At 36.4% G+C, this 24,648-nt stretch overlaps 1 protein-coding gene across 7 annotated transcripts in view; it reads left to right on the top strand.

The window, feature by feature from the left end:
• FER (FER tyrosine kinase) overlaps nt 1–24,648 on the top strand; it is a 170,689-nt gene that overhangs the window by 81,136 nt on the left and 64,905 nt on the right. For all 7 annotated transcript variants that reach the window (XM_062599090.1, XM_062599089.1, XM_062599094.1 and 4 more), the window contains 2 exons: nt 1,901–2,023; nt 23,825–23,881. In XM_062599090.1, the coding sequence (XP_062455074.1) occupies nt 1,901–2,023; nt 23,825–23,881 (180 nt within the window). The remainder of the gene's footprint in view (nt 1–1,900; nt 2,024–23,824; nt 23,882–24,648) is intronic.

Raw genomic sequence — 24,648 nt, 5'->3', positions numbered from 1 at the left:
ATTTCATACAATGTGGAATCAGCCCTCCGTGACCAGTCAATTTACTCTCTTCCATCACTGACAAGTTTTGTCTCCCTCTACCCAAGTTTTCTTTGGAATCAAAGACTGCAGAGTAGAAGTATGACATATACGTGTTTTAACAGTGGTCCTTTAATTGCCGAAGTATTTAATTGGATAAGTTTCATGAGTATTTCTAAGTGCTAATCTCAACAAAAGTACTTGTATGGTAAATTATTTCATACTTCAGCTTGAAGCATCAAATTTTGCTGCAATCATTAAAGGCTAATCTATTTTTTTCACTGCTGCCATTGGAGGCTATGCTATTTTCAAACTGTTGTTTGTTAAGTGATCTTAATCGTGGTCAGGATCCTGTATAAGTGCACGGAATAAAAGCATGTTGTCTGCCCCAAAAGTCTTGCAGAAATGGCAGCAGCTGGATGTGGGATGGGGTCTGGTATGAGGAAATGATAAGCAGGAGCGGTGGTTGTGCTAGGAAGTCTCTCAGGACGTCAGCACCCTCGCCATGTCGAGGGTTTTCTGGATCGTCAGAACGGAGATTTGAAGGAAGTTGTTTGAGAAGATTGTGGGCTGGTATCACTGGCCAGGCAAGGCTGAGCCAGTGTTTAATTAGTGAATGACCTTAGGAGGGAGATAAAGCGCAAAAAGCGTTTAGACTGAAAAGGCACTTTTACAATAGAGAACTAATAAGAAGGTGAAAATAGGTGACATGACCAAGCTTCCTTTACTGAAAGTGGTAACACATTACAGGAAGTTGATGAGGAGAAATCTTGTATTAAAAAACAGAATGCCTGTGGGTGTTAGAAAGAAAAAATCTGCATGCCAGCGATGATTTTCCTTGTCCAGTTGAGTAAATGAACCTGAGTCTCCGTTTACGCTCCCCCCGGCACAGTCTTTATCCCGGCTGTTAATTCTGCTGGGTGGCTTAGGGCAGCTCCTCTGCTGCGCGAAGAGTCCTCTCATCGTACGTGTGGAGAACTTGTACGTACCGTACGTGTGGGCACCGTAGCTTATCCGGTGTCCCAATCACTAGGTTGCGGTGTGGAATTTAAGAGATTCAGGAGGAAGAAATAAACACTTACTTACCATTTCCCTCCCTAAGTGTAAGGGCAGGGATGAAGCCCCCCCCCTTAGTACCTGAAATCACATTTTTTTTTTTAATAGGAAAATGTTAAATGCTTCTAAGGAAAATATTAAGAGATTCCACTGTTCTATTACTGTGGTGTTAAATTAGATATCTAAAATGAAATAGAAGTATAGAAGGGGAAAAAAAGGCATTTTATCTTTTCAGCTTCTCTAAACTATATGTATGACCTGCCCTTATTTTTAGCCTCTGTAACACCATAGACTTTTCTGGCATACTCTTCTTATGAAGGCAAATCATGGGTCTTGTGTCTATGCCAGGGATTTGTTAATTTTTTCAAGTGTTCTAAGTGTGGTAAGATCTGACTAAGACAGCGTTACTTATTTCTTGTTTATTAGAATATCAGTTGTTTATTTTTTTGGTTGTTTTATGTAATTTTAGTCTCGTACTTTGGAAGTTAATGTTGATTTTTCTATTTCACTTTGTTAATTTAAGTATCGCAAACTTTCTAACCCCTTGAATTACAAGAGCTTTCTTTTTTTTCCTTGTCTTTACGAGTTTTATGTCATATTGCCTTAAATGTGAGATGCAATAATGTTTCAAAATAGTATCTTCCAGATTCACAATTCTGTTTAATTCAATAAAAGTTATTAATTAAAGACAGTGATTTAGTTCTGTAAAAGTAAACTTTTTTTTTGTTTGGTTATTAGTGATGAAAGCTTGGTAATGCTCGTTTGCAGTTTCTCCTTTGAAATTTTACGTGTACAGAAACAATTGTTTCATTTTACCTCCGTACAGAATCAGTATCGTTTTGAAGGAACTGGATTTCCAACCATTCCTCAGCTCATAGACCATCATTATACAACAAAGCAAGTTATTACAAAGAAATCTGGTGTTGTTCTGCTGAATCCTGTTGTTAAGGTAAGGCATGCATTCCTAGTACTCTATTAAGCTGGAAGTATTCTCAAGTCTCTATTATTATTTAAAATGTGTTCCTTGTGATGACAAATGGAAATTCTAAGTATGTTGTAGACTATGTGTATATGCTATTAGGTCAATAATTGGAATACTGGAACTGTCTTTGTTACTAGCTTCTGGACAGAAGAGAATGCAGTTTTTTAGTGTTTTTTCTAGCATGCAAATTCTTGGAAGTTTTTTTTTATTATTATTCATTGTTCTGTGATTCTCTGTTCTTTTTCTGAACATTTTTAGCCTGCTGTTCTTGGCTCAGGTTATTCCTTCAAAATAACACTCCATCCTAATTTTTATAATAAATAATTGCTGTCCTAAAATGAATGGTATTCAGAGTCTCCTAAAACGTCCTTCTACTTTTTCTTTTCTCTGCTTTTTGTATTTCTCATTTGGACTCCACTGTTGACTAAGTAACTGAAACTTAGTTCAATGTCCATAAAGTTGTAATGAAGATGTTTTCTGAAAAAAAAAAAAATCTTTACGTGGTAAAATTCTCATAAAGTTTGGGTGAGTTACCACCACTCACAGTTTCATCCCTATTTTAGGCCTTGTATATAAGGTGATGATATAGATGTGGAAACAGGTACAGTCCCATCAGCATCATTGCAAATTTGGAATAAAAGTTTACTTTTTAATCACTAGACCATTTCACATTGGCTTTCAGAACAGAAACAAAATGGGATTGAAATGTTAAAATATATTAGATATTAGAGAGATTATCAGTCTCCTCTTGTTCTTCCAGTATTTTTGTGATTATTATCTATTCAGTTCATATTTCATTCATAAACCAGCTCTTTGTAACTTAATCTTTCCATTTTAACTATGAGCTAGCCATGTATGCTTAATAAAAAGGATTGACTAGTTTCAAGCATATGTAAGGCACAGTCTACATTCTACAGAGTTTTAGCATAACAGCATATAAATCAGTTAGTTTCATATACCAAACTCCTAGATCTTGTTCTGTAATAATACTAAGAAATTAAAGTTCTGTTCTTCTCAAAATTGATGTGTTTTGTTTATGCTTACCTCTCCTTACTTTAATTAAAAAAAAAAAAAAGAGTTTTTAAGGTGAAAGATTTATTTTTCTTCACTGCCTTTAACACCTCATGCCTATTTTCTGTAAGGAATACATATTCAATGCATATTTTTATGGACTTTCCCTAACTTTAGGTAAAAGTTGGAGATAACTCTGATCACATCAAAAGTGAAAGTTATTTCTTCTAGGTAACTTCTAAAATTGTGAATGACCTTCCCTTTTAGTCTGCTTTGGTTATAAAGATATTGAAAATGTGTTACTTCAATATCTTTCAATAAAGATATTGAAAATGTGGTATGTTGTGTTCTAGCTGTGAAGTGCATTTATTTTGCTTATTTTCTAGGGAATTCCAAACATTTAAGTTCATGTATGGGGGGGGGGGGTTGGTTCTTTATTGATAAGTGTCTACTATATTCTATATAAATTTTAAATAATGAGGATTTGTAAGTGTGCATTTTAGGTTAATGTCATACTAATTACAAAATTTAGATTTTAATTATTAAACATAAAGCATTGCTTTAAATTCATTATTGAATATATGGGAAATCTCAAGATAGTATGGCTACTACATGCCAAACAGGGTTTATTCTTGGTTATTCTCTGTTTGTTAAGATAGAACAAGCCCGGAAAACTTTATTTCTTTATTCTGTTGTTTACTTTGAATGAAGGGAGTTTTTATATTCTTGACATTTTTGTTTCATTTTGATAACTTTAAAAAGAGAAATTAGGTTTTCATTTATGCGTAGTTTTATGTAACCATACATAATTAAATAATTTTTCTGGTACAGTGCCAAATAACTTTACTCATCCTTTCTCCATTACTGTACTTCATTTCATGTCCTTTTAGGTATAAATGCACATATAGGTTGTCTAGGATCCCTTGGTGATAATCAGCAGAACCATATGCAGATGTATGATTTTGTGTGGGGGATCTTTTCAGGTCTTGAATCAATGCTGCTGTTAATGCACTAAAGCATATCATAATCAGCTTATGAAAGGACTGAGAGCCATTTTTAAAACAAATTTTTTGCTCTACTGCTGTCACCAGTAGGAGAGCAGTGTTCTATTTTTCTGGTTTCAGGGAAGTATAAAATAGGCCCACTCTCCTCTAGATTTGTCAATTTTAGTTAATTTTAGTGCTAACTAAAACTAAAGCAAGTTTTAGTACTATAGATGGTGTTAGTCTTTTTTTTTTTTTTTTTTTTTTTTTTTTTTATATAACCTATTGGTAATTGCTTGCAATTGTCATAATGAAGTACTTTGTTTCCTGAATGCTGCAAATAGTTGCCATCCATCCATAAAATTGCATCATACCAGCCCTGTATTTGGTGATACGACTTCCTTTGTGCTGATGTGCTTCAGTCTTAATATTCAAGAGCAATTCCTTTGGGGTTCATGAATTTTTTAGCTTTCATCCTGATAGAATGCATGAAATGATGGAAAGGTTGTTCACACTGGTATTGGCAAAAGAGTGCTAAAAAGAGTACCTTTTAGCAAGTACCTTTATATGTTGTTTTATATTTGCATATGATATATGCAAAAAAAAAAAAAAAAAAAAAAAAAAGAAAGAAAGAAAAATGAAAAGTAATGTATAATGCACTTTAAGGGCTTCAAGGCCGACATTTTGAACCTCATAAGACAGTATTGAAAAGTATGTTAAAAAATTTCAGTTGTTTTAAAACAAGTATTTTAGAATCGCTTTAACTGTTTCAGAGCTTTGCAACAATTACTTTTCTGCACTATGATTTTGTGGTATTTGTTCTCAAAATCCATTATTGAAAAAAGTACTTTAAAATTAAGAAAATGAATAGTTTGAGCTTTTCCTTTTTAATTTTCATGGCTTTTCATGGCTTTCATAGAGCAAAGTGGAGACATTTTAAGCATACTTATTTTTAGTAAGGACACATGTACTCTGACACCAAAGGTTGGGGGTATTTTCTGCATTGTGCTCTATCAGTGTGTCTTTGATAGTTTCCTTAAATTCTTTTGACATCTGTAAAGGCTGCTTTTTCTATCTTCCTGATGTAGCTGCAAAGCAGCCTTTGACGTTTCATGCAATCTTTAATCTTTTTATGCAAATTGCTGTTGCTGTAATAACTTATTTAGAAAGTGAAAGTTAAGTATGACAAAGAACATCAGAGAAAAAATATGCAATGTAGTTTGCTTCTGCTTTTCTTTCTGCAATCATTTTTTCTCCTTTACTATATTAGCAAAATTAGTGTTCACCTTCTGTGATGTTGTCCTTGAAAGGAACACTCTTAATTGTGCCACAAAAGGCCTGTCCCACATCCCGTTTCGTGTAGACCAAATCTGCCTGCTTGGAATTTTAATGATATAGAAATAATAGAATTTAAATTAGAAAAGCCAAGGGCATTAAAGAGATATCTGCAAGAGGTTTTTTTTTTAAATGAAAAAGCTTCTCATTTATATTTATTTATTATCTTTTAGAAAAAATGCACTTTATGTTCTTCAAGTTATTATTGATGGAATGACTAGTATGTAAAAGGCCTCAGAGTAACCTCACTGCATCCCCAAGGTCTTTATTTATGGAAAAATTATGCTAAACATACTAAATATATTTTAACTTTCTAAAATGTTTGACCTCGTGATGTAGAGTTTTTTAAATTTCCTGAAATATGTTTCATACAATTAATAATAAGAAATCTATATTAAGTTTTGGAGATATTTCAGTTTTGCTCCTAGAAAATAAAATCATCAAGGAAATCAAAACCAACATTTTTATTTGGATGTGTTTGCATGCATTAACATTTAGGTCAGATCAGAAATAAGCTTTTGAAGCAAATCTTTGGACCATCACCACTTAGGATGCTATGTTTCCCTCACTGAGCAGTCTCAAAGAATGCAAAACTTGGCTGTTTTCAGCTGAAACAGAACAGGAAGCTGCACAAGTGGGAGTACAGTCATCAGAACCAGAGGAGACTTGATCTGAGATACCACCCTGCTCCCCAAAATGTATCAGTTCCTCAGCAGCAACTGCTTCGCTCTGCCGATCTGCTATTACCTGATCAGTTGCTAATGCTGATACAGCCTTTGCTTCCTCTGCAGCAAATTTAAAATTCTGGTTATGAATATCTGAGGCTATGTGTTTGTTGCTAGTAGCTTTCATTTACAACTTTTGAATCTTATTTTCTGTCACAAAGAAGCCTATGGAATGACTTAAGACATTTCCTGCACATGGGGAAATGATAGAAATTTAAATAATGTTGATTAACCTGAACAGAAGGGTTGAAAGGAGGTAAACCTGCATGGTTTGGTAGCAGTATGCAAATATCACGGATTACCGCTGCAAGGAAGAAGCAGTCCATAACAGTGAACAACTTGATTGTCAGAATTTTATGTAGGTTAGGTTTGTAGCATCTGAAGCAGTATGGTACCCACTCATCGAGATGGCCTCACAAATGCTGAGGAGGACCTGTTGCTCACAGTCAGTATGGGTTGTTTCTTGACCCCCACCTGCAATTCTTATGACCACGATAAAAGTCTGATATATACGCTTTTGAATGTTAAAATACATCTTTCATTTCCTTTAAGGAAATTAAATACACAATGAAAGGTGATAAATTATATTACATAAAAGATAAACCAATAGAAAATAATCATACTCATTGCATAAACGTGGTTTGGATGCAACTATCTTTTGCCACTCATTTACTGTTCTGTATCATTATGGTCATGCAGAAGACCTATTATTCTTACATCAGGGAAATCAGCATTATTTTTTAATAGGATAGCAGGATTTAAGCAGATTTTTGACATTCATATGAACAAGGAGAGCCACATCACTGTGTGGGCTGCAAAGTGAACACGAGTCATCCTGAACACTGCTGAAAATAACAAATAACATTAGATATGTTTTGATAATTTTTTCAAAAACAATTGAAAAGTGGAAAAAATAAGCTAAGTTCATGAAACAAGAGATCGAAGATGTATTTTCTTCCTTAAAAATAAAATAAAATATGTGATTAAGAGAGAAAAGTATTAAATAGAAAATTTTGGAGTAATAGGATTTTTTGGGGAGAAAGCTATTATCTGGGGGAATAAGCTACTTCAATTAAAGCATCCTTCGGCAAGTAGCTGTTTGAATTTACTAGACCGTATACGTAACCTTCTGTATATACACGTGAAGATCACAGGCCTGTCTGCATTCTGGAGTTCTGCAGTTTTGTGGGTACAAGTCAGACCTTTGCAGAATACCTGTAAAAAGTGGGTCTTTGGACTGGAGGAGTTGTAGTATCTTCATCACAAGCTGCATAACCAGAGCCTTTAATATAGCACAGTAGTAAAATTTGATGAGGATAGGGTATGATTACAACAGTGAAATGCCTTTTCTGCTGAAGTAACATCCTGATTTTATTATGAATTCTTGCTCCTTCCCAAGAGTTGGGATTCTGATATTCTGTAATATTCTGTAATCTGTAATAATTATTTTTCTGATATTCTGTAATAGTTATTTTTTATCAAATTGTAGTTGCAAACTTCATTTCTTATGTAGGCATTTAACTATGGTCTTAGTTTTTGTTTTTACTAGTGCAGTCAGTGTGACTTATATAATACAAATAATACTTTCATAGACTGACTGACAGATATAAAAAAATTACTCAAATGCAGACCATTAGGCTCAAGAAATGCAACATAGATTAAAAGTAAGAATTTGAGCCCATGCTTTTAAATATCTTTGTAGAGTTGCAGTTCCACAGTATGAGTTATTTTGAAGTAGCTTTTGATATGTGTTCTGTTGTCCCTGAAAAATTTTAGCTCTGCTAGTTGAAGTGGAATAAGACATTAAAAAAGGAGTGATGCAAAGAACCAGGGGGAGTGGACCTCTCTTGGCTGTCAATGACCTAGAATTCAAAACCACTGTAGATTTTAAAGCAATCATGAGATTGATGGTCACTTTTTTTTCAAGAATAATACTGAAGCAGAATTCTATAAAGCTATAAGTTCTATAAAGCTTTTTTCCTCTTCTCTACAGAAGTTATCTTTATTCATGTTTAAGCACAGGTGAATTGAAGCATATGGTCTACCAAAACCATATTGTGCAAAATAATTATTTGGGGATAAAGAAGGGAAGTTATTCATTACGAATTCCAAAATAAGATTTTATTAGAGGCTCAGAGGGATGGCCAGGAAATGTTTTGCATTCTGATCGTGAAGATATGATTAATTTGGATAGACTTCTTTCTACGGATCAGCTGAAGAAATGCAACCTAGACTTTTTGCTTTTGTTTTCGTGTTACAGTGTGATCAGAAGATACTAGGGAAAATTTGATCTGACACGGGGTTGTTGGCAAAGGCTGTAGTAAAAACTGAAATAAAGTTTTTTGATTCCACCAAAATTGCTTAGCAAACTAAGCATTTGCTTTCCTGAAATATTGATGGCTTCATCTTTGTATTTGACATTGCATAAGTACTTAAAATTTCCTCTTTTAATGAGTTTAATTTAGCTACAGTTTTTGAATGCAGGTTTATAGTTTGGAGTTTTTTGATTTTTGTTGTTGTGGTTCATAATCAGCAATGTCATTTAATACAAGTTTTATCAATAAGTAAATATTTATGCTGAGATAACTTACCATATGTCTAATATGAAAATGTGCCAGATGCTTTAGCAATGTGTCATTATCATCTTTCTATTTGGGCAGAGGACAGTGCTGAGCAGTTGTTTTCTCTATCATTAGAGCTATTAAAATTTGGGGGAGGAGGGTTATATTAAATTACAGCTTAGACTGACATTGTTAAAAATTGGACAAGTTCTTCAAATGGATGGGCAGAGGACTTGTTTGTCCTAGCCTTCTGTGTGCAGTGGGTGTGCTTCTGGCTCTCCTTGTGTTCTTTGCTCAGGGCGTAGTGGGCACATATATTTCCTCTCTTCAGTGCTGTCTGTTGGACAAGGATGGGACAGTCACAAAAATTCTACGGGTAAATGTGGTTATTTGTACAGTGCTTATTTGTTTACTCATTGTACTCTGAGTGATTTCAGAGTGAGCAGTTCTGTGGGAAATAGCTCTTGACTTCCTTAGTAAATAGCCACTGTTAATGACACAAAACAAGCTTTTCCGTAAGTATCTGCATTGGTATAGTGCTTGTTACGGATGCGTGTGGATCTCCAGAGCTATCTTGGAATTGCCAAAAATGTGATTACTCTATAAGGATTACTTGCACTCTAACACACTTAAATTTCTTGGCAATTCGTCTCAGATGATATACTACAAGATCAATGCACATCAGAATTAAGTCCACTGTCTTCTGACATTTCAGTTGTGAAGGAGTAAAGGATACACTCAGAAGATGATACTCACTGACAAGAGCAGGGCTATTCTTGAATCAAATATATTTCAAGTGAATGTAGTAGTGCGTGAATTCTCAAGAAGCTGGATCTGTATGAGAGAAGTATTTAAGTGTTAATTAAGGTGGAATTCAGTGACCGGGTTAGGTAGAACTTCAGGATAACCTTGCAAGAAGGGCATATATAATGAAATAAAATATGTGCGTAGATCTCAGCCTCAGTTCTTTATGAAATAACCACTATTAAGAGTGCTATCCTTTCAGACAGCTGATCTTCTAAAAGATTGTCATGTAACGTGTCTGTGGTGAGTATTAAGTTCAAGTCACGTTGAAGGACTGATCTTTGTCAGGTGCTTGTGGAATTTGAAGCACTGTTGTAGAAGAAAAGACTAGTTGCTCCTGCATGGAATGATGGTGAAAAGACATAGCAGTAAGCATACCATGAAAGAGCTGGTGTGCCAAAATGCTGCACTTCTGACTAGTCTACTACTTGGAAGCTAATAACTTAATAACTTGGCTTTAGTAGTTAGAATGGAAGCCTCATAAATAGAAAGCTTATTCTTTATGGTACCAGACTGAAAACATATTCCACTCAGATGGGAAGGTTTGTCTAGTTTAATATTTCCTGCTACTGACAAAAATGTCTTTTACAGGAAAATGTGTGCATAAACAGGAAGGAAAAAGGAATTGCACAATATTCACAAAAGGAAACACAATACTCAGTGAAGTTAGTGGGAGCCACATGATAAGCATTTTTTTATGATGACTGGAAGTGTCCGATTTTGACTAGCATTCAGCAATTTCCTAAAAATTAGAAGTATTTCACTATAAAGCATTCTTGCAAGAAAATTGCTCATGCATCTTGGAGATATTCAGAGTGAGGAAAGGATACATATTAAGCACAGTGACATTTGTTTGACAAGGAACAGAATAGCCAAATTAAAAGGAGAAGAAAAGTAATAGCTTTGATTTGACTGTGTTATTAAGAAACCGAGAGGTCAGTCTAGCACAGTGTCTTGTATGCAGGTTGCTAAAAGTGAATGCCTAGCGAAGAATATAATTATGGGAAATGGATATACATCATAACTTCCTTGGCCATGGGAGTTTCCATCCATCTAAGGTTCAGGGCTTTTCTGAGCTGGAGAGAATTCTCTATGTTTAGAAACTTTCTACAGATTTCTTTTCTGCAAATAAACAAAGTGAAAAGAGATTATTACTTTTAAGCTGGAATGTTTTATGGAATGACCAACAGGATAATACGCATACTTACAATGCCTTTAAAGTAACAAAAGTAATGTCAATAGGATAAATGGCAAAGAGAGATGTTTCACCGTTATCTCACTGAGTTCATATTTTAAATTAAAAAGTATGAATAATAAATGCATTTGCTTAATTCTGGGCCCGTTTATTCAAAAGGAGTTCAGAAACATTGAGGTAGACCAGCATAATTATTTCTTAGACTTTCCTGTTTTAGAAAAAGACAAAAAAAGTACAGTAAGATTCAACAAACAATAGATTGCCATAGACCATATGGGAAAATTTTGTCAAGCTAAGTTCAGGTATATAAGAGAAAGGAATACACATTTGCTGAATAGAGCATTCAGAAGAATGTGCGAGCGTATCGTAATAGAAGCTGCTAATATTTAACAGGGCCACTTGGTGGGTCTGTACCACTTCTCTTTGTGTGTCCTTCGTTAGCTGGCTTTTTCTTTAATCAGAGGTTTCCCAGCCCCTTTCTTATCTGGAATAAGAAGTTAATGATAGAAGCTAGAAATATCTTGTTAAAGAATGATGTGGAAGGGTGTATCTGATATAATAATAATAATAATAATGCAGTGCTTCATTTAAATTGTTGATATTTCTGTAATGTTCCATGACTTGTGGTTCAGAGCCATCATCCATCTAGCTTGGAATGCAGGCAGTTTACTGATATTCACAGCAAAAAAAGAATATAAATTAAGGCTAAAGCTGCATGTTGCAGCTGAGTCAAATGAACAGCCTGCTGCTGCCAAAAAGGTGTTTGGGGGTGCTTACTCTCCCCCCCCCCCCCCTTTTTTTTTTCCCTGTGTGGCTTTGGCTTTCTCCTGTTCTTTTCCAGTCACATATTAAGCTAGCTCAACTGTTTGGAGTTATGCCAGGTTTATTCTTTTCTATTTTAGTAATTTTAATGTGTGATCTGAAGATTATGAAAGCCAGTGCAAGATGAATACATGTGACTGAGAAGAGGTAGGATGCTGTATCTTACCCTTCTGAGATCAAAGAATTAATTTGTCACAAGTTGTAATGTGAAATTGCAGCTCTTTGGCAGGTATTGCCTACTAACCACTACAACTTTGGAATGAGTTTTGGAAGAACTATTCATTATATAAGATATACTCCCTGCAAATCCACTCCCTTATTACATGCATTTTGCAAAAGCAGTGAGTTAAACGTTTTATCCCAAGGAAAAGAAGCGATCTAAGAGGAAAAGGACAGATAGTTTGAAGCTAAGTCAAGATGGGACCAAATATGTGGCTACCTATGACAGTGTGCTCCCTTCCCTCTTTCCCCCCCCTGCCCCGATGTGCTCTTTTCCCTGCTTTCCCATTGTATCTTAGGTAATTCAAAGAGACTCTCTTGGTCATTTTTGTATAAATCTGTTGTCTCCTAAGCCCAGCTGTATATGCCTGCTCAAGTACCTTCCACAGATTGAGGATGGGCAAAAGGCAGAAGTGTATGTGTTTATATGAAAATATTTTAGGCTATTTTAACAATTTGAATGCTTTTTTTTTGCTTGTATTAGTAATGTTACTGAGCTTTCACTTTCCTCTCTCTTTAAATCATACTAACTGTTTAAATATAAATCTGTGCCTATTCACAAAGTTTTGTTTTGCTTGGAGCCTACAGAGTACTGGAGCTCTTTTGAATGGCCTATCTAATAAAGGACAGATTATGTGAATCACACATTAACCAAAAATATGCAGAAGTACTTAAGTTTAGAAGCTGAAGTTACTATATTCAATAGAAAGAAGTGAGTGAGAAAATATACAATGAGTGTTCAGAGGACCCTTGTTAGATATTATAAATTTCCTCTATGTGTCTGAAATAGGATGATCTCAACTCCAACTTTATCTTCCTTTTCCTGTATTTAAGGATTTTGCACTCCATATCTATTTCTTAGGTGGAGAACCACCATTAGTATGGTGATACAGTGTTTCTTCTCCAACTTTTTTTCTTGCTACATTGTCTTATTTTAGTCCAATGACTAGAAATATCCTGAAAAGGACAATATACGCTTACAGAGATACTGCATGTCCTTCCAAAAATGTGAAGAATTTGTAGTGAAGGTTTTGTATATTGACTTTTGCAGTCATTTTGTCTATTGATCGTAGAGAATGAACGTTCACGGAAGAGCTGTTCTGTTAATCTCAGGTCACTTCTGCAGTGTATATACTGCATCGTAGCTTTTTCAAATCTCAGCTGTATCCTCTAAGGGGCTTATGATCGTGTACCATGCAATTTGTTATAGGAAAAAGGCTGAAGTTCTGAGTTTTCTGTGGAACAAAAGGCAAGTCAGGCAAACTAGGTTTACCTACTTGGAAAATGTACTGTCTGCACTATTATACTGTTTTATGCCTCACATCGAGTTTCATCAGTGAATTATAAGACGGCTTAATTCAGTGCTGATAATAATGCAGAACGGCTTCTACAACAATTTTTACAGCTCATGAATTCTGAAACAGTTTTAAAGAAATTGTCAGTGGGGTTTATTAAAAAACCATCTCATAAAGCACACTTGTTATGAAAAATCATTTCACTAGCTACCTTTATTTCTGTACTTAATCTGAAAGACTTGAAATACATAGGTTATGATTCATGAAATCTGTATGCACATTAGATCTACTGGCCTAGATGGTGTCAAAAAACATTTCTCATTTCCACAAAGATAGACCAGTATCAACAGGTTCACAACCATTATTTGGCTTCATTATTTTACTCTGCTTCAGCAAGTTTTGAAAAATGGTATTTGGATACCCACTTCTGTTGAAAAATGATCTGCAATGGTGATTCTCTTAGCCATAAAAAGGAATTTCACTCTGATTATCTTTAATACCCAAAATGAAAGATTGACTTTCCTTTCTTGTCATTGTGCAAAAATAGGTCTTGGCTGCAGTAATTCATACAATTGATATTTTCTATTTCAGAGGGAGAAAGGAGAGCAAATACTACTTCTCAAATTATTTTTCTGAACACATTTTTTTTCCCTCTTACAGCATGAAGAAACATATGAGTACAGTATGTGAACATTTACTATACCTGAGGTGCTGCCAGGAGGACTTATGCCTCTGTTTCATGGGTTTTTTAGAATAATGTTAATGAAAAGGCAATTTTAGGGGGGAGAGATTTAGGCTTTTGGTAAAAGCTCGATGCTGAGTTAGGACAGATTCTTAGGTTGGCAAGTCTCATCTTTTCAATTCTCTTAAGGCAATTTGCTTTACTTTCATTGAATCATTGTGGTGTTTTGAAAAATTCATTCTAGTTGCTGCTTTATTTTTCATAAGTCCACTGAAGTTTCCCCAGTTTTAGATGCTTTTAGCCTTTTGTGTTTTAAGTCCACTCATAAGATGAAAAGCAGTGACAGAATTTCCTATGGATCCTGTCTTCATCAGTGTGAGAGTGTTTTGCACTATGGCTTTTATGTAAACTAGCTCAGAAACATAATTTTACAGAGGATGTGAGCTAAGTAAATAGCAATGACAAAATAGAAGTATTCTAATTTACTCGTGTTATAGTAGAACCTGATCATGATTTGCTCCTTTTTTCGGTAGAGCTTTTACAAATTGTGCTTTAGTCTGTTAGATAAGACTCTTGTTTGTGTTTGATGGTACTCTGAAAGAGTACAAGCACATGTGACACTCTATCTCTCCCTTTCTCCTACTAAAAAAAAAAATGCTAAGATGTTAAAAACTCAATGCTTAAGTTTAGGCTCATAAATTCATATTTAATTCCCAAAATATCTGTTTTTAAAATGCTTAGTACTTAGTTGTCTCACTGCTGGCTGTTAATTTGAAAAAGTACCATGTTAGACTTATTTATGATTGAAATTGTTATTGAAAATTAAAGCAAAATAATGCTAGGGAAATCTGAGCACTAAGTATTCATTCTGGGTTATGTTTTCCATTTTACTGAGAGCTATTATAATTTACTGCAACTAATTTGTAAACCTTCTTCCTGGCATAATAATATCCCGTATCTTTGATGAGTGTTCTGCTAATGGAGGGAGATAGGCAGCAGGAAAGCTGCACCTCAGACTTCAGCTTACATGTTTGGAAGAAATTCAGAGTAAGAGGGATAAAATTTCGGTCTTTCAGAGAGAGAGAGAGAGAGAGGAGAAAAGAAAAAGTCTCTCCATCTTTTCAGAGACTATCTGCTGTTCTTACTGTAGACTTGCACACAATTCTAATAGCTGCATTTTTTCCACCAAAGAAATGAACAATGTGTGATTCTCTTCTGCTCATTCAAGACCAGGATACTGACCATGATCTCTGTCCAGAGTCTTTTCAAAGTCAAGATAATATTTTCTTTTAAAAATAAAAAGAGAATGTTCTGGTTGGTTTCGAAGTATTCTTTTTCACAGTTGAAGATTTTGGTTTGTTAAAATTATCAGGAGATATTCTCCAAGTTGCAGTTAACTCTTGAAATAACTGTTCTCACTGAAAATACTTACCTTTGTTGAAATTAAAACAAGCTTCCTGGATAACCTCAAGAAGTCTGGGAATATACTTGCTTGTAAAAATGTTGGTTGTGTAAACCTTCAGGATAATATGGAGAGAGACTGTCAGCTGATACATGTGGGAACACGTGGGAAAGGTAACAGTATCAAGGCTGACCATAGTTCTCCACTCTGCAAATTGCCTAGTTGACAACCTGTTTCTCAGATTTTGGCCGTCTGTTGATCTATCAGTATGTTCAAAGGTTAAATACAGTAAGACTGCAAACACAGTCGTATACACAACGGTTGAGGTTGGAAGAGACCTCTGAAAGAGACCATCAGGCAGGGACACCTGCAGCACAATGCTCAGGACCCCCAGTCTAAACAGTTTTTGAGTATCTCCAAAGAAGGAGGCTCTACAACCTCTCTCAGCAGCCTCTTCTGGTGCTCTATTACTCTCACAGTAATGATTTTTTCACTTATGTTCAGACAGAACTTCCTGTACTTCTGTTGGTGCCCATGGCCTCTCGTGCTGTTACTGGGCACCGCTGAAAAGCATCTGGCCCCATCCTCTTGACACCCTCCCTTCAAATAATTATACACATTGAGAAGTTCCCCCTCTTGGTCTTTTCTTCTCCGGGCTGAAGAGTCCCACCTTTCTCAGCATTTCCTCATAGGAGAGATACTCCAGTCCCTTCATCATCCTAGTAGCACTCTGATGGGCTCTCCTCAGTAGCTCTATGTCTCTCTCATACTGGGGAGCCCAGAGCTGGATACACTACCTGAGATGTGGCCTCGCCAGGGCTGAGTAGAGGGGCAGGATCACCTCCCTCCACCTGCTGGCACTGCTCTTCCTGATGCAGTCCAGGATACCACTGGCCTTCTTGGCCACAAGGCTGGCTCATGGTCAGCTTGTCCACCAGGATTCTCAGGTCCTTCTTCGCAGAGCTGCTTTCCAGCAGGTCAGCCCCCAGCCTGTACTGGTGCCTGGGGTTATTCCTCCCTAGGTGCAGGACTCTGCACTTGCCCTTGTTGAGCATCATGAGGTTCCTCTCCGCCCAACTCTCCAGCCTGTCTGTGTCTCCCTGAATGGCAGCACAGCCCTCGGGTGTACCAGCTACTTCCCCATGTTTGGTATCAGCAGCAGACTTGCTGAGGAGGCACTCTGTCCCCTCATCCAGGTCACTGATGGATGATACTATGCTATGTCACTAGTAAATAGTCACCTCAGTGGCAGGGCCCTGCGCGCACCCCGCTGGGGGCAGTGTGGCGGCTGAGGCCCCGGGCAGGGCCGGTGCGGCTGGGGCTGCCCCCTGCCCGCTGGCGACCTGGGAGCGAGGCTCCCGGCAGCGCCGCGGGGAGGCCGAGCCAGGGCCGCCCCGTCCCGCGGGAGCTGCTCCCCGCCGCGGCGCTGGGGCTCGGCCCCCGCCTGAGCTCCAGAGAGAAGGTGCGGAGGAGCGTGACGGAATAGCTGATTCAGAATAGTTTAAGGGAGGGAAATTAGATATAAGAGAGAAGTCCTGGTTACAACTTCTGTGCTGTTGATTATGTTACCCTAAGTACCTTCTGCTAATCTCTTGTGGGTGGTCTGTCGAATTTTCCTGGTGTCAGAATCAATTATGAATACACAGAAGTTAGAGAGTAAACGAGTGATGAAAAGTGCAATCAGAACGAGCGTGAGATGCTAACGGTTGCACCATTTTTTTTCAGCTATCTGCTTTAGAGGTTCATGCAGATGGTGCCTGATGAGTAGTTTTGAAGATATTCCAGCTAGAAGCAGAAAGGATCATTTGAGTGTCTCCCAGAGCGGCAGCTGCCTTCTCTTCATTCTGCTGGTTCAGCCAGCTAGCTGCTGAAGTGATGTACGTGATGAGGCGCTGCAACCCAAGACGTAGTTTGTATACCTACAAAAGTAATTAGGTATTTCTATTCATAGAGCAAATCACCCATAGACAGGCAACTGTTATTTATGTACCATTTAAATTAATATTCACTTATTGATATCTCATGAAACTGATTATAGCAAGTTGGCACAATTGGCATATACTTAACTGATAAGAGTTTTGTCTTAAGCCAACAAGAGCTTAAGTAGCAAAACTGACCAAACTTGGAATAATCCTTTGATTGTCAAAAATCTGGCTAAAGCAAGATACTGAATCAAATCAATAGGTTACACCAGTATAATGAATGACTCAAAGTTTTCATAAAAAGAAGGATACAGGTAATTATTAATGTACTGATACAGTGATAACAAATCCTTTGATAGTTCAGTTGATTGCAGTTTATAGTGCCATTTTGTGTAATTATTCCTCTGAAGGTTTATGTATCAGATGTGTTCTTCATAAAACAAGCCTTTGAAATGTCACGTTTTAAATATTTTTGAAAAGTCATTCACTGAAGTATTGAATCTTGGGAATTAGGAGGTAAAAAAAAATCCATTATTTTTTTTTTAAATTCTGAAATTATTTTTTCTTTTTCAGAATTTATTTCAGTGTAAAAAAATACTAGTAATACTTCGAAGTTGTCATTTTTAATTTTTTTTCCTTAAAATCTTTCTTTACAAATCATTTAAGCTTAAGAATTACTGGTAGAGGAAAGAGTGCCTTCAGTTTGCCAGTGCTTCTATCTGTTTATAGCATGCCTCTGAATATGAGGTATGCTATGAACAATCAACAAAAAGTACCTAGAAAATATTACAGGCTTTAAACAGTTCTAAATTGGAGCAAAATCAAAATTGGAGCAAAATCAAAAGCAGGAGGTGAAGGAAATATGGTGCTTCTGGTCAATGAACCAGCAGTTTCGATCAAGAATCTTGTCTATAGGTGAAATATCAATTAGCCACGCTTGAGACTTTCCTGGGAAGCCCTCCACAGGGAAGGGGGAATGGCTGCGCGGGAATCCCATCGCATAGGCATGGTGGTTTGGTGCAAGAATTCATGTGATGCAGGCTGACCGAGTGGCAAGCAGGGAGCTTGGGAGAATAACTAGAGGCACTCAGAGGGTCTCCACAACGTGCACTAAGCGTGGCTTATAGAAGCAATCCTTCTATTGCTTGTGTGATACTGTGGCCTTGAGCGTAAGAAAAAAGTCCTAGAAATCTCAGCAGAAATTACTTTTCCCCTTCTGTCCTCACACTCCCCCTGCCCTGCTTAATTCATCTAAATCTAACGATGTGAAAGAAGCTAATGAGTAGCCACTTTCCTAGCAAGGTGCATTGTGCAGTGTGTTTCTTCTCTACACCTTTTTCTTTCTTTCTTTCTAAGAGTTTTCTCCTTTCAAAAAGAAGAATTGAGTCAGTATAAGCCTCTACTTTCCTTATGAGTTGACAGCAGAAGTCACTGGGAGTGTAGCCCAGAGGAAATATGCAGTACTGTGAATCAGAGCGCTGTGGATGATATTCTGTCAAAGATTGGATCTCTGTCAGCTGAAGGAGTAGAAGAGCTTTCAGAGTTTTTTTTTAAAAATCGTCTTCTAGCTTCTTCTAAGATGGTTTCAAGCTTTGTGTTTTGAAAAGCGCTTTGATCAGGTCTGTAGTCAGGTTGTACTTGGGACTATGTACCAGTTACCTAGGGTTCAGGGCAGGGTTTCATTTCTTTTTAAAGTTTGCTTTCCTAGGGAATCAACGTATCACTTGTTGCTTATCTGTATCGCTAATAACTAAATTCTTTTTATGCATTCTGCACCATTTGCTTTTGAATTTAAAAATTGATGAGTTAGAGGCAGTGATCATAGTTGTCATGCCTTCTGCTAGGATTCAGTCTTTTAGAAGAAAATATTTTATATTATATCTGGTTCCAGGCAGATAATATGGCTTGACCTAGCATGTTAGTTATGGACAGGTTGTCTATAACAAGGAGATAATGCCCTGCATTAAGGTCTAATTACATACCAAAGGGTTTTCTCTATCTTTGAGTAGTAGAGACAAAAGGATTTTTTCAATTATTAGTTTGATAATTACAGAGAGAGAGAGACTGTCTTTAGAATGAAATTGAAATAATGTAGGAATAAGGAGTTCTGATGTAGATTAGTCAGATGTATAATTGGTCAGCACAAAATATATTTCAATAAGACTGTAGTTAAATTGAAAAGTGAAATTTCTCCTCTCTTGTAAAGGTCTTATTTTTGTAGACATACTGCTGAAACCTTGTGTTGTACATTAAAATTACTTAATGCATTGAGTTTTAGCTGAGTACAAGACCTTTTCCAGTATGTCTTCATGTGCAACAAAATGATTTTGAGTATAGTTTGAACTTGTGTTAATTTTTTTTGTATATTAGGGCACAGCCCTATTTGAAAATTGGACTTTTTGAGACTGTGCGTTTCTCCAAAACATAAGTAAATAAATTTCATCTGAGCCTTTGCAGAAGATCTCATTGCCAGTCTTTGGGGTGAAAGACCACCATAATTCCACCATTAGTTTCAGTGATTTACAGAGTGAGCATCATACAGCTGTATTACTTATGCACAGTTCTTGGAACAGAGCACGGTTCTTTCAATGCAGTGAACGAGTGTTGTCACACGAGTAAAAGCTCATACTAACATTTTGCTTTCAAGACTTACAAGGGACTAGTTTGAAGGCAATAGCAGCAAAATAATACTAAATGAGTGTGAAGTTGTCAAATCCAAAGTAATACTAAAATCTGAGATCATTATTTTCTAGTCAGGTGCATTTTTCAAAGTTCTGAGACAGTGTTTTCTTTTTTTCCTTTTTTTCTTTTTTAAGAGATGATTTGAAATGTGAAATCTGTAGACTGCTCTAATATTACCTAATAAGTAATAATTATTTCCTGATTTTGTTGTTTAAATTTTGATCTTCTCAGTAGAACTTTATCATTGCAAAGGATCACAAAAACTTTGATTAAAAAAAAAAGTCTAGTTAAAAATACAGGAAGAAGTGACATGAATGTTTGTATGAATTTCTTAAAAATCATTGCAAACTGGGTAATACCCTATTCATTATAAGAAATGTGGCAAGATTGATAATATGTGTTATATCTCTGCAGAACTTTAAAGTGACTTGGTCTGGTTTATAGCGGAAAGGCTTACCAACAGTGAATTCATATACACGTGATGGAGAATGATGTAGGCAGTAAGAAAGTTTGTTTGAGCATAGGAATTTGTCCCTAGGCTGGTGATTTCCAGTGAATGATTTAAGTCCAGGTTTCAAATGAGCTGTTTTGGAGTAAAGCAGAGTAAATTGTATCGCATTTTTTCCTACTCTGTTATAGCTTTGTAAATGCATAACAAGCACAAATGAATCTCTGCTCCGCTTAGGAACAGAGAAACACGGAATTCCTCACTCTATTAGATACGCAGGTTATTAGCTATTGTATCTGAGACAGCTAAAACAGAAGTGAATTTTGAAAGCTCCACAGCTAAAGCTGCTTTCGAATTTAGACCAAAGTTGCTCTGTTCCGTGCTTGAATGGTCTTTTGCGTTCAAACTTGGCATAACTGTGTGTTGAAAGAACCGCTTCTTTTTGTTCCTATTCGTCTCTGTACGGTTGCAACATTTGGATTGCTTGCTTGTTCACCCCAACTGCTTTTTGGTGTTTTTAGTGGTTGTCATCATGAACCTTAGCTGGTTAGGTACCAGGACTAGGCGTAGACGCAAGCTGTCCGAGCAGCCACCTGTATGAAGCTCAAACTTTGTACTCCACGCGCTGCATCAGCTCGTTTGAAGGAGCAGGCTTAAGCCCATCGGTTAGCATGTGCCTGCTGATCTGCAACGTCTGACTGCCCTGGCGTGTGCTGTCTGCTCTGCTGCGTGCGGGTGCCAGCGCTCGGTGGCACCCAACTCACTGTCAGCATAGAGGAAAGACAGACTTGGAAGGTAAATATCATAACTTAGTGTGGGAAACGTGTGATGAGAGAGTTCAAAGCGTGAGCAATGTGGATTTTGAAGGCTGGCTTGACATGGACAGGATGTGGAAGAGCTTTTAAAGAAAAATACAGGGCGTGTTCTGAAGGCTGTTTGAGAATGTGCGTTATGGAGGACCGAGTCTGTAAGCTTTCTCCTCTTGTTTAACAAGTACATTTTTTTGTGTTATTTTAGTATACATAGTACCCGATCATTCTTATTAATTGTGGTCTGTTGCAGACTTTTCACAAGGGCTTGTGGCTTGATAATGCTCTAGGAGCATGTAACATAAAATTTCAAGGACATAAAAGATCTTGTTTAAATTTTTTTTTTCTTGCAGCCAGACCCATCTTTATCACTTAAATGCTATGTAAGAAGATTTGTTTAGTTCATCTGTCATAAGAATTGCCTGATATCAAATTAGCAAGCAATATCAAGAATAGTAACTTTATTTATGCTCTATCTTTAGCCTTTGCTTTAATGATTTTAAGTAAACTGACGTGCATATTTAGAAATTTTTTTCGTTTACCTTTATAGATAAATGAGGCTTTATAAAATTCTAGACTAATATGAGGGTGACAGTGTGATAGGAAGTATTTTTCCTGCTCAATACTTCAGTTATTACTAAGTTCTCTCTTGTACTTAACCAGGATCTAGCAGGTGTGTGTGCTGGTTTGTTAAACACAGAAGATCCTGGAAGCCTGAGAAGCTAGGATAATTTGTCATTCCTGAATTAACTTGCTTTCTGGGGCACCAAGATAAAAATCAGAGGGTTAAAACGTAGGCGCGCGTTTTTCTGTAGTGGTAGCGCTCTTCAGAGCTGCAGCCGCAGCAGTCCTTGGGTTTCGTTCACACTGTGAAGCTCTTAGCAGTAGTGAGTGAAATTCTGACCTATGACAAAATGCACGTATGTGTCACGCGTTGTCGTCTGAGGTGGTGATTTTCCATGAGAGCCCACTTGCGCTCTGGGGTTCACTTGGAAAGCGGGCACCAATTACCGCATTACAAGGCTGTGCGTGACCTTAGCAGTACAGCACATAGCTGTTAGTGTTAATAGTGAAGCAGAGCAGTTTGCTAAATAGACTAGCAAAAATGGGAATATCTAAATCAGAATGAAACAAACTTTTTTCAGCATAATCTTAAATGTACTTAACATTGTAAAGCAAACCAGGAAAAAAAGCACTTGATAAATTATAACCTATGCTAAGAAAATTCATGAACGTAATACCTTAACTGACCTTTTCCAGTTTTTCAGTTGCAAAATTAATGTTAAGAACTTTTTATCTGGTAAATAAAATGGTGGCAATAATTCTCTCACTATTGTTTTTTTTATCCTGAAAGCAAATAGGATAATGCGATCCAAAAAATAAACACCACTTTGGAAAATGCTTATTCCCTAAGCTAAAATGTTCCAGTCTCCTCTTAACATTTGCTAAAAGTGAAATCTCCTGTGCTTTTCCGTGATGCTGATACAAGAATGTTTAATAGCACATGCTTTTAATCTAATATTTATGGCCGCATAAAGACGTTGGGTCTTTTTTTTAACTCCCTGAATGGAAATATATGGGCTTTGTGTTTAGAAACTTGTTTATAAGGCACATTCAGTTATAACAGTGTCCCCTCATTTAATGCGTAGTCGACAGGAGATGACCATAATATATTTCAGAACTTAATTGAAGGTAAAAGTGTATAGGAAGAAAATAACTTTGTCATCATAATTCTAATAAATTCCAAAAAACTTTTTGTTAATTTTCTTTAACTTCTGTTAGTTAATCGAAACTGTGTGCTGCAGACCAGACAGCCACACATAGGAAGATTACGGGGCGAAGGCTCCGTGCGCGTCGCAAAGCGCAGCACGCCTTCCGGAGCGCCGTGCCGGCGTCAGGACGGTCTCGTCACAGAATTCTGGTATCTGTTCTCATCGTACAAGTCCTAAAGACTTCGAGACTCTGAAGCCTTGAAATTAATGCTCTGTGTTGTAATTTGATTTTGTGTAGGTGCTGAAGTTGATGCATTCTCAGTAGAAATGGGGCCAAGTTCTCCGTGGTCCAGTAAAACTGGTGTTCTAATGTCAGGGATACTGCAAAGCCAACATGTTTAGTTTGGTTTCCTATGAGCTTTGAGGTAAAGTGATTTACTGAATTGGCAGTACAATAGGATTTTTTTTTTTGTTCTTTTGTTTTTGTTTTTTAATCTGCTTCAGTAGTAATAGAGAATGCTTGAAATCTAATCAGGATCTTGCCAGTAACATGATTTGGTAGTAGTGTTTGTGAGTTAGTTAGCAGTTCAAGTGTTAGCAAGACTGTTAAAAATGAGAAATAGTAAATAGCTGTTTCATTGTATGGTTTAGACTTAAAATATCCAACTATAGCATTTTAACCAAGTATTTTTTAAATATGTCTGTGTAGCAATAAGCTTAGAATTGTTTTTGATGCATCTGTGGGAGAATATTTGCAGTGTTAGTCATCAGTGCTGAATTCATGTTTGTTGTGTTACCTTTTTCATAGTTTCCTATAATATATTAAACTACCACAAAAGATTTGAGAAATGCAAACACATGTGAAGTTCATGTTCAGAAAAATTGATTCTTTATTCAGTACACCTAGAAATGTTTTTTTGAGCTAGCAATATATTATTTTGTGTTCTAAACCAGAAGTGTTTGTGTCTGATTTTGACCTAAGTCATTTTTGGCAGGAGCTTTTGAGAGCTTTTGTGAAAAGTACATACTGCGTTCTTTCTACATGCATACTCTCATGTTGCAGGCTTAATTTCTAGGTCCTTTTCCACTGGCTGGAACATATCTTAAAGGATGTAAATACTGGCACAGACTGAAAATTATTCTTTTGTTTCCTTTCCGTAGGATAAGAAATGGGTTCTCAACCATGAAGATGTCACGCTGGGGGAATTACTTGGCAAAGTAAGTAATCAAATGAGCTAAATAATATTTAAATAAGTATATATTAGTCATGAAATATACATTTTCTATTTTCCTTATCTTTTAAATTACTCTAGCATGCAATTTTTATACCAGTTCTTTTACTACAACACAATCATAGCATTGTGCTTTAAGTAAATGTGAATCACATTTACAGGTAAATGATACAATGTGTTTTTTTTACTGCTGAAAGTGTTTAACTATGGTGTGCTTATTTCTCTGGTTCAGAAGTCCTGAAACCTAACCTGAAAGCTAGCTGGATTTCTATGAAGCGTTATGTGGCTATTTCACTTCGGTCTTACCAAAGAAAAATATTGTAGTAGAATAGGAAGTTTTAAATAAAGAAAGAATTTGATATAATAAAATGATTTAACCAACACTTCTCAAAACAAATGCTCATTGCTTTTGTATGACTTACTTCGAATAATAGGTAACTTCACAATAGTTGCATATGTTAATTTAGTTCTTATGTGCTATAGTTCACATCACGAATTCTGCTTAGTAGCTATAAATTTTAAAAATACTTCTCTCAGGTATTTGTTGCCTTATTACCCCACTTAAAATTTTAGCAGTTTTGTACCTACCAGCAATGTTAGGGCAAATGCTACTTTGGACACCATGTCCAAAAGATGTCCTTAAACTTGTAAAATAGGCTTAAATGAGAAGCCAAATGAAAGCAATGGTTGCCTCAGGATTAAGAGAGACACTAAAAGAATTAATTAAACTATTCAAGAAGTGAGAGAATTAAA

Source organism: Rhea pennata, chromosome Z (genome assembly GCF_028389875.1).
Source record: "Rhea pennata isolate bPtePen1 chromosome Z, bPtePen1.pri, whole genome shotgun sequence".
In the NCBI taxonomy this organism is placed as follows: domain Eukaryota; kingdom Metazoa; phylum Chordata; class Aves; order Rheiformes; family Rheidae; genus Rhea; species Rhea pennata.
The sequence above is the reverse complement of the archived record's forward strand: the minus strand, read 5'-3'. Positions and strand labels throughout refer to the sequence as shown.